Source organism: Brassica rapa, chromosome A01, assembly GCF_000309985.2.
Source record: "Brassica rapa cultivar Chiifu-401-42 chromosome A01, CAAS_Brap_v3.01, whole genome shotgun sequence".
Taxonomy (NCBI): domain Eukaryota; kingdom Viridiplantae; phylum Streptophyta; class Magnoliopsida; order Brassicales; family Brassicaceae; genus Brassica; species Brassica rapa.
Genome location: NC_024795.2, coordinates 12,104,905 through 12,120,795, shown reverse-complemented (window position 1 = coordinate 12,120,795; position 15,891 = coordinate 12,104,905). Strand labels below are relative to the sequence as shown.

Sequence of the window (15,891 nt, the reverse complement as noted above, 5' to 3'; positions counted from 1 at the left end):
GCTGAAATCTCCCAAGAACGGCTTTAAAATAAAAATCTGATCGGTTTTCCAATATATCTTTTTTTTCAGTAATTATCCTCTGAATGAATTTGATAAAATCTGCCAAAAAGACAGTAACTAAGAGAAGTATACAAAAACAAAACCGTGGTTAAGTTGATATAAACCTAGTTAAGTCACCGAAACACGCAAACCAACGACAAGCATTTTCCCAATGAGAAAGCCTTTGCCAATGACCTAAACCACCCCATAGAGAGAGAGAGAGACTGAAGCAGAGAAAAGTGGCCGTTGATCAAATAACTATTTGTCTCAGATCCATTCATCTTATTTATCATCATTCTTAGCATTTTGCCTTGGATCTTCTTTGTTTGGGAATGCAATTAACCAACACTTGATATGGATAACAAGTTCAAAGTGGAGACAAGTGTTGCATCCAGATCTCTGTTTGAGAATGGCTGTCTTTGTGCTATCTCTGACTAGTTACTGCTGCTGCTTTTGAATATCTTAAAAGTTGGAGTTTTAATATCTTGTTGTTTTTATTTTAATATGGATCAGGTGAAAACATGATCCATGCTTATATGTCAAGTGTAGAGATTTATCCACACAAAGTCTCAAGCTTTGTCTTGTTTCAGTCACGTGAGAGACTTGTAGAAACAGTTTCAGAAACAGAAACAGAGCAAGCAAAATAGAAGAAGAATGAAAGAACGAAGCATGAAAGTTAATGACACACGAGATTTTTGTTGACCCAGTGTTCACCTCCTCTTCCAATGTGGAAGAGAGCTATACTCACCTCTGGGGAGAAAAGAAGGTCTCTCAACCTTCCACTAGAACCGATCAAAATAGATCTTAAGTGTTTTTCACAAGTGATATATGGTGTTTTATACATCTTGTATATATGCTTTTAAATTGGTTTTCAAGTCTTTATCGAGTCTTCCTAGTCCTTTTCGAGTCATTACAGGTCTGGAGTTGCATTGGATGAGAGATGAACCAGCTGGAACAAAAGAGGCAGAAGACAGTGCAATTTGGTGATTTTCACGCAGAACAGTCTTGATGACTGTTCCGGATAGCGGAGCAACCCGAGTGACTGTTCCGAGGGAGTGTTCCAGCGGCAGAGATTTTTAAGGAAACAACAACCTATTTCGGGATTTGCCCTAATCTCTCTATTTTCTCTCCCAGCCGCCTGTGGTTTTGATATATCTTCTTTTTCTGTTTTTCCTTATTATTCTACGCTGTTTTTGGGAGAAGAAACCAGACCTTAGAGTTGGAGACTTGTGATTTGATACTTTGTAAAGGGAGAAGGATCCATCTCTCTCACCATAGAGAAGAACCCCCTGAACCCTTATTCTATTTTATCTACACATGTTTTATTCAGTCTCTGTCTCTGTGTTTTCTTGCTCCATGGCTGAGTAGTCAGCTTGCTTAGTCTAGGGTGTTAGGGTGTTAGATCTGTGAGCTTGACATAAATAAGTTATAAATCGATTGTCTTCATTCATTGTTGTTCTTAAGGCTTGCATCAAGTTAACCACTTAGTGTCTGATTCTAGGTTTAATCTATTCATCAAAAGTGTTATAGGTTGCTAGACATAACTTGAATGAGCATTGCATCCCTAACCAGCGAAAGTAGATGTTAGGGTGTTTTGTGAACATATCGGATTTGACCTCTATTGCTTACTGTCGCATCTTGATCCAAACGAGAGTTTAGGTATCAAGATCGATCAGCATAGGGAGCAGTACCACGACAGTGGGCTGTTCTACTTGAGTGATCCGAGTTCTAGACTTGCTCTTAATTAAACTTGAATAATTGTTTGGCTCACACTTGCTTAACACCCGACCAAACCACCCTAGGCTAGCATTTTAATCATCTGAAATCTTTAATTAATCTTTTTACTTGCTTGTTACGAAATCAACTTTAAAACCCTCATATTGTTTTAGCTTGATATTGATCCCATTAAGATAAAGTGTAATAGTTGGTCTCTGTGGATTCGATCCTAAAGTGCTACATCGACATACCATTCGATTGTGGTAGTGTGCACATTAGGTTATTTGGTGTGCGTATACACGCAAGACTTCATGACTCAAACCACTGATGGAGCGTTTAAGCTGATTGAGAACATGGCTGCTAGCTCATCTAATAAGAAAGACGAGAGTGATTGCTCCATGAAAGGGAACAGTTCTGACACCCAGAAAATAGATGAGCTGACTGCCAAGGTTGATCAGCTACTGAAAAACAACCAAGGGCACGTCTTCAGCATGGAGCAAGCTACGGCCGGACATATTCAGAACCAGAACAAGCGACAACCGCAGAGCAATCAGCAAGCTGTTCCAGCTAACGAGAACAGTCAACCAGATGAGCTGCAAGGTCTGGGTATGATGATGCAACAGCTGTTGCAGGGTCAGCAGGTTCAGGCCAAGGTGTTGAATCAGGTAACCACAGAAATTGACACCAGGATGGGCAACATGTTCACTGAGCTGAATAACAAGTATGACAATCTTGCGATCCATATGAGAAAGATCGATGTTCAGCTTGCTCAAACAGCTGAGAGTGTCAAGAGGCAACAAGAGACGCTCCCTGGAAGAACTGATAAAAATCCTAGGACTGAGCACTGTAATGCAATAGAGCAGCCGTTCGCTGAGACTGCTCCAGGTGCAGAAGAGAGAGCAGAGCAGTCTGCTAGCTCTGGAGTGACTGCTCCTAGCGAACCTGCTGAGACTCCACCATCTCGAGTCTATGTTCCCAAGGTTCCCTATCCAATTCCACCTAGACATCTGATGGATCCCATTAGTGAAGAGCAGCTGATAGGTTTTAACAAGATGGTGAGAAGGCTTCCTAAAGAACTTGCATTCGAAGATGCTCTGCAGATTCGTCCATTGCTCCAGTTCTTTAAACACTGTAGAGAGACTCAAGAGGAGATCAAGGTCCTCTATACTAGAGCACTGTCTACGCCAGCACTGAAGTTATTGCCTAAGGTTGATGATCCTGGAAAGTTTGTTTTCCCATGTTCCATTGCAGGAACAACCTTCAAGGACGCTCTTTGTGACTCTGGTTCTTGTGTGAATCTCATCTCAAAGGCTATTGTATACGATTTGGGCATTGCTGATGTTGAGCGTTCTCAGTTGACCCTGACCTTTGCAAACTCTTCCAGAGCAGTCCCATATGGAACCATCCGCAGCCTTCATGTTCAAGTAGGGGAATGCATTGTTCCTGCTGAGTTTCAAGTTGTTGAGATGAACAAGGATCATGAGATGCCTTTAATATTTGGAAGGACATTCATGGCTACTGTTGGAGCAACCATCGATATGCCCAAGAAGAGAGTCTGCTTCTCCAACATCAACAAGAAAGTTTTCTACAAGGCTGTACCCACCAGATCTTCCTCATCACACGCCTCTCGCATCTCAATGTTTGATGTAGAAAAGCTGAAGGTTGTTCCAGAGAAGGAGCATGGTGATAAGGGTGAGAGCAGGCTGTTATCTGATGAAGATCCATGCACTGATCTTACTAAAATCAGAGGGAATTCAAGGGTGAAACAGAAAGTCCAGAAGAAAAGGGTCAAAGGAGATCCTACAATGACTTTGATACCTCTCAAGTGTGATGAGAACTCCATTGAGTATGAGGTAAAGTGCAAAGGTACCTTTAAACCGTTCTCTAAAGTCAGAGCTATTCTCACACATGAGCTGAAGGAGAAAGGGGAAGCTGCTGTGAAAGGATTGTTGAGCAGGGTTTTGAAGCTGAACATGTCTGATTGTGGAGCTTGTTTTGGAACAGGCCCTCCTGCTCAACCCGACTGATCCCAGTCACCAAGTCAAGCTAGAGACTTAAACCAAGCGCTTGGTGGGAGGCAACCCACTGGTAAGTGTAAATATAACTTGGTTTTGTTTTTGTTTACTCATTTTTCGTTTTAGTTTATTGAGTTTCAGGTCAAAAAGCAAAAAAAAATTCGAGATACTTCAAAAATTCTGGGTTGCAGAAACGGAACAACCTACCCCCTGAAAAGAGCGGTTGTTCCAGGCGATCATCTGACGATAGAACACCCAGAATTTTCATGGAGCGCCTGCTCCACTCAGGTAAGTATCTCGACCAAAAAAAAAAAAAAAAATTTTGTTTTCTCCTTCTCTCTGATTTATTTTCACACCAGGGACGTTGTGAAGTAAGTCTGGGAGAGGGTTTTCGTCGTTTACTAACTCGTTTCTTTCTTTTGTTTTTCTTTTGGGTCAATTTGAGTCAGTTTTTATTGAGTCAGTCAAAACTTTGTGGGAATTAGGACCTTATTCTGTGTTGATCACTGACCACCTCGTGCTTTAGTTATCTTATTCAGTGACCTTAGCAGTGGCGAAAGACACACATGTGGACCTGGAACACCCTGACATATCTCACTTGATTCTCCAGAAGTTCTCAGCCAATCAGGTTACACTGGGTAGACTTAACTCCACCTTACTTGAACCTAATCTTGACTGAAATTCTTCTTGTTATGGGCATTAGATCAGGGAAACGAGAACACACTCAGGACTTCTTACCCTTTTTATCCATCTTGCTGATCCTGAGTAGCTAGCTCATCTTTAGCTAGTTCCCACCCTGCACCTTAGCCTTTATTCCACCTTCATGCATTTGTTTTTCAGTGTCATATGTGCAGATATGTGCAAAAAGGTCGGAGAGGAAAGGATCAACGCAGCCTGCTACTCGTTACTGCTACAGAAATTCAGTAAGAAAGGAGAACAAGCAGATTAAGGGAGCAACTGCTCCATAACCAATGAACTGCGCAAGAGCAGGGGTGGAGAACCAGAATGGTTGCAAAATCAGAACCACCAGTGGCACTCAGAACGATCATGTATTACCTCCTTCTTCGTCACATCACCATATCAGTCTTCAAAAAAAAAAAAAAAAAAAAAAAAAAAAAAAAAAAAAAACGAGATTAATGTGATGGAGAAGGGGAAGAAAGAAAAGAAACATGGAGCCACTGGAAAGGTCGAGCAAGAAGTTGGTACCAAGTATTGAAGAGTGTGTAGAGGAAAGTAGAAAGCAGAACAATCAGTTGCATGTTCCGTCATCAGAACAGTCGCACCAGATAGAGCAAAAACGAGTAGAGGCTGTGGACATCAATGGATCTATCCTCTCTTGCCATTTTGTGTGATATCCTGCATCCTCTTCAATGAAATGGTAGCCCCTAAACACTCTTAACTCCACCATTAAATAGCCTGTTCCACACCTAGACCGTCTACCCTGAATGATGCCTATGATGAGAAGCTCACGCTACTCTTAAATGAATGTAGGGAGTTCTGTCTCGATAGTGTTGCTTTTTCAGGTTTGAGATGAAGAGTATGGAGCCGATTTTTGAACAGCAGTCAGTGGGGTTCCGGTAAGGGTGTGTTGTCCTAGTTTTACTGCTTGTATGGTTCAGAGATTCGTGGTTAAAGTATGGTTGCTGAGAATAGGAGAGTTTCCACACTTTCAAACCTTTCTCCCTGTTCTTGATACTTGATATTGTTTGAGGACAAACAAGGATCTAAGTCTGGGGGAATTGATATATGGTGTTTTATACATCTTGTATATATGCTTTTAAATTGGTTTTCAAGTCTTTATCGAGTCTTCCTAGTCCTTTTCGAGTCATTACAGGTCTGGAGTTGCATTGGATGAGAGATGAACCAGCTGGAACAAAAGAGGCAGAAGACAGTGCAATTTGGTGATTTTCACGCAGAACAGTCTTGATGACTGTTCCGGATAGCGGAGCAACCCGAGTGACTGTTCCGAGGGAGTGTTCCAGCGGCAGAGATTTTTAAGGAAACAACAACCTATTTCGGGATTTGCCCTAATCTCTCTATTTTCTCTCCCAGCCGCATGTGGTTTTGATATATCTTCTTTTTCTGTTTTTCCTTATTATTCTACGCTGTTTTTGGGAGAAGAAACCAGACCTTAGAGTTGGAGACTTGTGATTTGATACTTTGTAAAGGGAGAAGGATCCATCTCTCTCACCATAGAGAAGAACCCCCTGAACCCTTATTCTATTTTATCTACACATGTTTTATTCAGTCTCTGTCTCTGTGTTTTCTTGCTCCATGGCTGAGTAGTCAGCTTGCTTAGTCTAGGGTGTTAGGGTGTTAGATCTGTGAGCTTGACATAAATAAGTTATAAATCGATTGTCTTCATTCATTGTTGTTCTTAAGGCTTGCATCAAGTTAACCACTTAGTGTCTGATTCTAGGTTTAATCTATTCATCAAAAGTGTTATAGGTTGCTAGACATAACTTGAATGAGCATTGCATCCCTAACCAGCGAAAGTAGATGTTAGGGTGTTTTGTGAACATATCGGATTTGACCTCTATTGCTTACTGTCGCATCTTGATCCAAACGAGAGTTTAGGTATCAAGATCGATCAGCATAGGGAGCAGTACCACGACAGTGGGCTGTTCTACTTGAGTGATCCGAGTTCTAGACTTGCTCTTAATTAAACTTGAATAATTGTTTGGCTCACACTTGCTTAACACCCGACCAAACCACCCTAGGCTAGCATTTTAATCATCTGAAATCTTTAATTAATCTTTTTACTTGCTTGTTACGAAATCAACTTTAAAACCCTCATATTGTTTTAGCTTGATATTGATCCCATAAAGATAAAGTGTAATAGTTGGTCTCTGTGGATTCGATCCTAAAGTGCTACATCGACATACCATTCGATTGTGGTAGTGTGCACATTAGGTTATTTGGTGTGCGTATACACGCAATATCAACAAGAGTGACTCACTCTCTCTCTCTCTCTCTCTCGCTTTACACTTCTTTGTTTTCTCACTCTCTCTCTCTTGGTTACACTCTAACCTAAAACATAAAGCCTCTTTTATATCCAAACAACAAATGGTACTTTAGGTTAAACTTGGTGAGCAAGCACACTGCCTTGCTCCTTCAGGTAACATATTCTGAATCTTTGACATCATCACTTCTCCCGTATTCTGCATCTTCACATGGGTTTGTCCCCGACTTGTGTTTCCTTTTGAGACACTCTCTTTGTCTTAGAGTCTCATAATACAAGAGTAGTTTCTTGTTGTGTACTCAGCTGAAACATTTAACCTTCTGTCTTGTTCAGAAACTTCGAACCACTTGATCAACTTCTTTGATCCAAGCCCGAGCTACAACCCACATCAAGAAATGTTAACTCTATATCTATAACCATCTACTGGGAAAAAATACAGAATGTGATTTTGATGTTACATTAATATATCTAATTACTTCTGAACACAGGGATGATGGTTCTGGAGACTGCAATTCTCACTGCCACAATGGTCATAGGTCTAATTAACAGTGATTTCTCCTTCCTTGAGCTATTCCTCTTCGGTGCCCTCCTTATCATCATTGTCTCTTGTTTGATACAAGTATTTCTTGCTAACTCTCAAACAATTCAGATTTATCTTTAGTTTTTTTTTTTTTTTTGAAGAGGCATTAAAAATAATTAATGCACATATTCTATCATCTGTGGAAACCCATTGTTTAGCTGCAATCATATTATTCAGAGACATAGTCTTTGTCAAGCTGACTGGGAAACTTGACTACGATGCGTATTACCGTGCTGCTGCTAATCTTTATCTGGACAGCATCAGTCTCTTCCTCAAAATCCTGGATATTCTGGTGAAACTCCAGACCAAAAACAATAAGTGACTGGTTTGGTTTCATCTTATCTGATGTCCCCAGTACTAAGAATTAATTACGAGCACAAGCCTTAAAATGACTGGGTTGCTTTTGTGCTCTGTGTTTTTAATTCGACTAGCTTTTGTAGGGATTACTTGTTAACCAATGTATCTTTAGAATAGTGATATATATAGCGGACATTATTAATATATTTAGTCTGAATGCAAAATGTTTATGCATTTGTGTAAATTCTGCAAAGGGGGGCTATCTTTCATTCTTGGCTGAATGAATTTTTCTTAACAATCACTGATTAAACCGACCATTTATCCAATTTTAAGAACACGAGTATAAATGTTGAGAGTGCTGATGGCTTCAGGAAACACATGATAAGTTGTTAACAGTAACCAGACTAATTCTTCTTTTTTCTTTTTTCTTTTGTAACACAACCAGACTAACTCTTCATTATTTTGTTTTGTCTTCTTCTTTCATATGAGAAACATGTGCAGATTCTTTCTGGATTTTTTCACCAACAGTGGGACAAAAAAGAAGCATATTTGATGTTCCCAATAAATATGGAAAATGGACTCATCAATAATATAAAATATTATCTCTTACTTCAACTTTGTTTTTTTATACAAAATGACCACCAACACAAAGAGACCTAAGAAATTAAACATTACAGATCACCCCACTAAGTTTTGTTTATCAAAAACCAAACCCTTCCCCACCTTCGTTTTTGAAACCTTGACTAAGTAGGTCCATTACATTCCTATACCCACCCACAAAACATTACCTTAAAAGAACCCCTAAAGTTTACCAAAGTTTTAATTTTGACCCCATAAGTTAAAACGCACTCCCATACTTGGCAGACTTTTTAAAACGGTTTATTCACATCCTAAATCTCCTTTCAGCAGCAACCACAAGAAGCCTCGAAACACCTTGCGTCCACATATCATACTCCCTCTGGCTCTTGCATTCAAATTCCACATCACCTCGCAGGACAGTCTTCAAACCAAAGTATCTCAGATCATCTCCTCCCTCAAGCAAATGTCGTCCAGGCCAAGCTGGAACATTCTTGATCACTTCAAGCACAATGTCTGCAACCAAAATTGGAACAAAAAACATTTAAAACAAAGAGTCTTCAAGTTCACATTCAAAGAATAGACAAAAAGTAAAAGATTGAGGGCCACTTTTGATTTGATCTTATAAGTTACTTTAGACACATACACTTTTGCTTTTTCATTTTTTTTTTCTTCTCAAATCCCCATATCCAAAGCAGACCCACATCAACGTTTTGAATTCTCTTTACCAGGGTTCACATATAATTGACAGTATATAGTGACAAAAAGATAAAGCTTTCAACTTTGCTACCATTGAGTGATATCAAACAAAATATAACTAGAAAACATTCTTTGTTTTAAACCCCATTTAGAAGAATCTTCTTTAATGTCTTAAACCCCATTTAGAAGAATCATCTTTAATGTCTAGGAAGGAATTAGATAAACCTCCTATCAATCTTTTCAGGTTTTAAATTTAAAAATCATCTTTATGAATGAAATATTATATATATATATATATATATATAATTATGTAACAAGCGCAAATGATATCTTACTCTTTTTCTTCTTGGTGAAGGTTTTTCCAACATGCTTACTCTTCATCTTCAGTGTAACCTACAAGATCAATAATCAAAACAATCAAAAAACAAATGGTTGATTCTCAAAGAAGATGCTTACGCAAAAAAAGACAAAAAGTGGATCCCATAATTTCATTATCATCATCATTTTCATAGCAATGCTTTTTATTTTTACTAGCTTTAGTACTATTTCTGCTTTCTCTTCTTTTCCTGCCAATTTGAAATCTCATTTTCTCATCTTTTCGTGTGTTTCATATAACAAAGTTCACATCCATGTGAAGCTACTAAAGATTCCCCACTGATTATCAAATAATCTAGGCTCTCTTTAATCTTTTTAATCAGATCAACGATCATCTCCTAAAGTGAACACATCTCGAGACACTAAGGGAAATAAACCTTTACCTGATTCATCTTGTTGATGTAAACAGAAACTATTTTCCAGTGGAGATCGCCTGCAAAAGTAACACAAAGAAGCATTAGAACAAAAGATCCAAAGAACTAAAACGTAAACAAAAAAAGAAAGATAGAACTTGTTGTTACCTTTGCGAGTACGTTTGAGAAGTTCGCAACCTCTAGCAAGCCACTCTCTGCTGCAAGTTCCCAAGAAATTCTCTTGTTGCATAAGTTCCCCACTGTGACTACTGCTCGAGCTACCGTTGCTACCATTGTGAACATTGCTGCATCCTCCGGTAGAAGTGAGTCCCTTGTCCATTGGTATCACTGATGCAATGTTCCACACTTCCTTCATCGCCCTCGCCTTCAAGGTCGCCACGCCCCTTAGAGCTGCACCATTAAGATCAAATTAGCCAAACATCACTTTGATTTCATCATAACTTCTAATTTTGAGTCAACCCTCAGATCAATTCTAACGTTTTCTTCATCAAGTTTCCAACTTTAAAGTCAGATCAAAACCCCAAAATACAGAGTTAATGAAGCTACTGGACCTGTGGCAGCACCGGCAGTGAGAGTCATGATATCTCCGGCAGAGCGAACATTAACGGCGGAGCTAACAACAGAAGCCAAATGCTCCCTCTCAGCTCCCATTAACTCAGCAGCCTCCACACACTGAGCAGCAACAAGGGTCGCGGCAGAAGCAACCGCCATGTCGGTTTTAGCCATCTGCTCATCCTTCCCGGAGCTAGAAGAGGCGGCGGTGGCTGCTGCGATGGCGGCAACAGCTGCAGCAACGCCGGCGACGGAGACAGCCGCGTGAATCTGAGCGTTGTGCGCTCGAGTCTCCTCCTTCTTCTTCTCCCTGCGGTCCTTAAGCCAGCGTCCCACCGTCTTGGACTGTGTAGCTGTGGCGGTTATAGGCCCCGGAGTAGTGGCCGTGGAACGGAACTGGGAGTTAATGTTGTTCAGTGAAGTGTTGTTCGCCCGACAAAACTGCTGCATAGTAAAGTCAAAATTAGGGAGTCCCCAGAAATGGATAGAGAAATAAATAATCCTAGAAAAGGAAAGATCTTGGAAGAGTGATGAACAAGAAAAAGACAAAATCAAAGTTAATTAAAAACAAGAAAAAACAATTAATTAAGGAGTAAATAATTGTATTAAATAGCGAATGTTGTTAAACTGAAAATAAACATCGGAAACAGTAGTGGAGAAAAAGAAACATGATCTCTGGGTATGGTTGGATAAAGAGAAAGGTAATGTTATTGTCAGTGAAGCAGTAAAAATTGAAAACATTTACATTGAGAAAAACACAAACTTTTGCAGAAACCAACTAAACAATAAACCCAGATTTTTTTAACCAGAATTAAGTTATGATTAAAGAGAGAGAGAGAGAGAGAGATAAACTGAAAACCTTAATGTCATCGGATTCGGGAGGAGAGACGGGAGGACTGTCGGTTAAAGAACCGTTGAGAGGGCCACTACTGTGTGAAAGCCGACCGGATGTTCTGGGCGACACTTCTTGCTGCACAAATTGTCATTATTGTTAAAAATATGATGAACATGAGACAAAAGGAGAACTCTTTCCAGAAGATGATGACAAAAAAAAAAAAAACTTGTGGTTAAGGGTCCCAGAAAGCATGTAGATATCTAATCATAAATTTTCATCTTTTTTTTTTGTTTGATTAATAATTACAATTATTGCGCGTGAAAAAATCCTTCTTGCATTGAGATCTCCATGAACAAAATTGTCTCGATTTGGAAAGAAAAAAAATCAATGAAGAAGAGAACAAGAACTTAAATTAAGAGAGCCTGAGGATAAAAACAAAAGAAATTAAGAATCTGAAGACAAAAAAAAAAAAAAAAAAAAAGAAACGGAAAGAGATTAAAGTGTGTCAACATCTTACAAAAGAGAACACAAATGCATAGCTTTGTCCGCAAATGCTCTGTATTTTTATCCGAACAACAAAAGGAGACTTACAGAGTGAGACAAGATACGATCCATCACCATTTGAGAAGTTTCTGAGCACGCGAAGGAGAAGGTGTTTCCGGAGACAAGTCCGTTCTCCTCCGTATCGCCGCCGTCGCCGGAGATGGGTTCTTCTTCGGTTTTGGAGAGGAGAATCTGAGGGTTCGAAGGTGTCAGAGCCTTGGAGACCTCGAGAGCTGAGACGCTCCAAGAGCGAGCGAGGAACTCCATCGGTTCCAGAGGCGTCTCCGGTGGTCGGTAAACCGGGTCGGGTCTCCATGTTGGAACCATGGGTTTTTCCATTTGAGAGAGAGAGCGGAGGAAGAAAGAGAGATAAAAGAGAGAGAGTGTTGGGAGGAGAGTGTTGATGGAAGTGAAAGGTTGTCAATGGAGAGAGATTTATAGAGGTGACAAGTGACACGAAGCTATTTTCTCACTCTGCTTTTCTTTTTCTCTTCTCTTCCGTTTTATTGCTTTTTCTTTCTCTCTCTCTCTCTCGTAAAATTGTCATACTGCCCTTTGTTTTCACTTTAATTTTTATTTTGGGGTTAATAGACTAACGATCTTATTATATAAAGTTTGGTTCTTCAGAGTTTCTAATTAACATAATCGCGACATATAGCAATTATATATTTAAGATTAAGACATGTGTTAATCTATCTCATAATTAAAAATATATATACTAAGATTTTAACAAAATAGATTTGAAAACAATTTATTTAATATAATTTTTATTTTCTAAACTTTTCATAAAAATATAATTATAAAAAATTATATTGAGCTTAGTTCTTAAAAATTGCTAATTAACATGATTATGACACATGGTAGTTATATAAATGTGACATATGTTAAACTATATCACAATCAAAAATACGTATACTAAAGTAATAAAAACGAATTTTTTAAAAAATTAATTATAAATATTATTTAAGAGTCTTATTATTATTATTATTATTATTATTATTATTATTATTATTATTGTAATTATTATTTTTCATTATAATGTTTGTTTTTAAAAGATAGTAAAGATAGAGAATTATAAAAGATAAACATTAAATGAGTGTTTGATGATGAACATGATATTAAAAATTATTTAATTAACAAAAGAAGTGTAAAATTAGTATTGATACGAATTCTAAAAATAGCAATTTTAAAAATATTTACTAATAACTAAAAATAATTACTTGATAGAAATATTTTTTTATGAAATTTTAAAATAGAAGATAATTGTAATAGGTTATATGACAGTAAATTTACCTTTTCTAAAATCTTAAATAAAATTGTAAAAGAGTATTTAATATTTTTTATTTTTTAATTGTAAATAAAAAGGATATTTATAAAATAGATTGTTTCATTTTTTAAAAAGTCCTAGCAAAATGAAATTTTAAAAACTTATTTAATAAAACATTAAATTAATATATAAGAACATGTATAATGTTGTCATTGATTCGATTGGTGTATTTAAATTTTATTTCGTTTTTACTTTTCATGATTGTGTTCAGTTTAAATGTTTATGTATAGTATTTTCTCTAATCCTTAGTATAAATTTTATAACAACTCATCTATAGACCATGATTATAAAATACAAATATTAACTTGAACTTATGTGTGAAAATATTTTAATTATAAAATAAATCTCAAACAAGCAAAAAACAATCATAATACTATAATAAAATGATTTATTATTTTATGATTTTTATTAAATTAAAACATCAAACAAAAATCGGTTGCAATGCGACGGGCTCATATCTTGTGTGTTTATAATAGTCGAGTAGTTTTGGCTTTTTTGGGGTTTATAGAACAACAATGCATTTCAAGTAATATTATCTTCATATTTCTTAAAGATTTTAAATAAAAACACTTAACTTAATTTTTATATAGTTGAAATTTAATATTAAAATAGAAGTTGAACCAATAGATACATTTTTTTAACGACATATACGTTTTTCTATTATTATTTTTTCTAATAGTAAAAACTGTTATGAAAACCTCTGAATAAAAGTTTTCTAACAACATCTTTAATAGTGATATGTTAAATAGTATCACACCAAGAAATATTTTTTTATGAAAATAGAATATACATCTCCAATGTATTCTCCTATTTTCCTTTAAAATAGAAAAATTCTATAATAGAAATTGATTTGTCTCTAATGTATGCATCTATTTCTTGCTCTAAAAAGAAATATTCTTGATATTTTTTTAAAAAAATTACAAATAATATTTTGTATTTGTGAAAGTTAAAAATTAACCCAATTTATTTTAACATTTCATAAAATTATGATAATATTTAAACTAAATATTTCTTTAAGAACTATTATGAAAATAAAAAAGTGTATTTCACTACAAAAATATTTATTTTTGGTTATAATTATTAAAGTAAAAAATTAAATGATTATTTTGTTAATAAAAAAATAGACTTTTATTATAAAGGAATCTTATTTTTTTCTCTAAATATAGAGGTAAAACTAGAAATCTATATTTTAGAAAAAAAAAATAGAGGTGGGCTGAGTGAATTTTCCTGTATTATAACATTTAGAGTCAAAATTAGTTATGCGTTGGATAGGCTGTTAGAAGTGATTTAATTTCTTTTGAGTATTCAATTTCAGAAACATCTGTAAAAAATGTAAAAAAGTTCAAAAACATAATTTTAAAGAAAAATCAAAAACATTAGTAGTGTTTGGTTTGGAAACTCACTTGAAATATTTTGGTAATAAAGATGCTCTTATGTCCCGACTCCCTACCATTGAATAATTTTTTTCTTTTTGTTGAAATCGGAATTGATAATGTATCGAAATTTAAATCTACTAATCATTATGAAAAATTAGATATTTATGTGATACAGCAGAAACAACTATATACAACTCGATTAAGGGATTACTAGATTTTGATCCGCGCTTAGAAAGCGCGGATTTTTCTTTGGATTGTAAACAAAGTTTTTGAATTAGTATTTTAGAATTGGTGTACATTTTTTTGTTACAAAGTCATTATATCGAAAACGGGCATTTATTTAAAATGATATAATTTATAAAAGAGCTTATATAAGATCTTATATGTACACTTTTATATAAATTTTTTATTAAGCGTGGACATTTTATCAGATCCGAAAAACTAGCCAAAACCGACTCAAAAATATAGTTGTGGTTTGGGTCTGGGTTCAGGGCAAAGTACATATTTGATTATTTCTTCAATCCACGGTCTCTGTTTGATTATGGGTCCTACCCGAAACCCAATTGTGTATCCGAAGTACATTGTTTGTGTATATTAACTATATTTAGGTATTTCAGATTTGTATTTGGTATTTCGAATATATTTTCAGTATAATGAATAGTTTCTTAAGTTTCAGATTCAATTTTTCGATTATAGTTTCGAGTTCCACATAAAATTTTAATTTTTTATAAATATTTTGGGTATTAGAAAATGTTTTTAGGTATCGTCCATTCCTTAGGTCAGATTTATGTAATTTTTTTCTTTGGAATTCAAATTTTTTTTTTCAGGTATTTGTTTGTTTTTCACGTATTTTTTGTGTTTTTAGTATTTTTGGGTTTTTGGGTACTTCAAGTGTTTTTCGAGTTCTAAAAATCTCAAACCAATTCGGATCCGTTACATACCCAAAAGTTATAGGTATTTAAATTATGGATCCAGACTCCAAAGGAATCAATCCGAATCCGAACCAAAATTTTTTAAATACCTAGTTATGTCCAAATGTTTAGGATCTGAAAACCTAAACCAGAATTCCATACCCGACCAGAAGAGCTGGTGCCCGAACCTACTCTCTCATATTATATTTTGTGTGTATTTTATAAGAGTTATATTTGTTGAACTCGTGAGACTTATGATTTACTTGGTAGATTTTGACAAATTTAATAGTATAGATTGAATCTTAACATGAAACAGTGAATGAGCTTTTTCATAATATAAGACAAAAATATAGAAAGGATGTAGTCTAATGTTATATAGTTGATGGATTAACGATTGATATAGTTTATTTATATTAGATGAAAGTTTATTTATATTGAGTGAAATGGGACATGTATGGATCTATATGTCGTATATCATTTTTATGTAACAAATGATATGGTATGTCTATAACTTTGTCATGTACAAAAAGATATGGTGTAATAAACTATTGTTAGAAAATTTTTATGTGATTTATTGTTAGTCAAATATTATGGTAAGACCAAAAATATTGTTACCAAATAAAAGGATCGAACAAGATTTTTTTAGGATTTGTTCTCTTTTAATAATATAAATATAATCCTCACTTGGGATTTGCAAGTTTTTTTTTTGTTTAG

General features: G+C 35.7%; 1 protein-coding gene across 1 annotated transcript; it reads right to left on the bottom strand.

Annotated features, from left to right (window-relative positions):
• Positions 1 to 8,186: 8,186 nt before the first annotated feature.
• LOC103871780 (VAN3-binding protein) lies at positions 8,187 to 12,078 on the bottom strand. The gene is made up of 7 exons (XM_009150075.3): positions 11,612 to 12,078; positions 11,045 to 11,155; positions 10,185 to 10,629; positions 9,781 to 10,023; positions 9,643 to 9,692; positions 9,220 to 9,277; positions 8,187 to 8,701 (listed from the first exon to the last, which is right to left on the bottom strand). Exons 1-7 carry the CDS (start codon positions 11,900 to 11,902, stop codon positions 8,493 to 8,495), a joined length of 1,407 nt encoding a protein of 468 aa, XP_009148323.1. The 5' UTR covers positions 11,903 to 12,078; the 3' UTR covers positions 8,187 to 8,492.
• Positions 12,079 to 15,891: the final 3,813 nt, after the last annotated feature.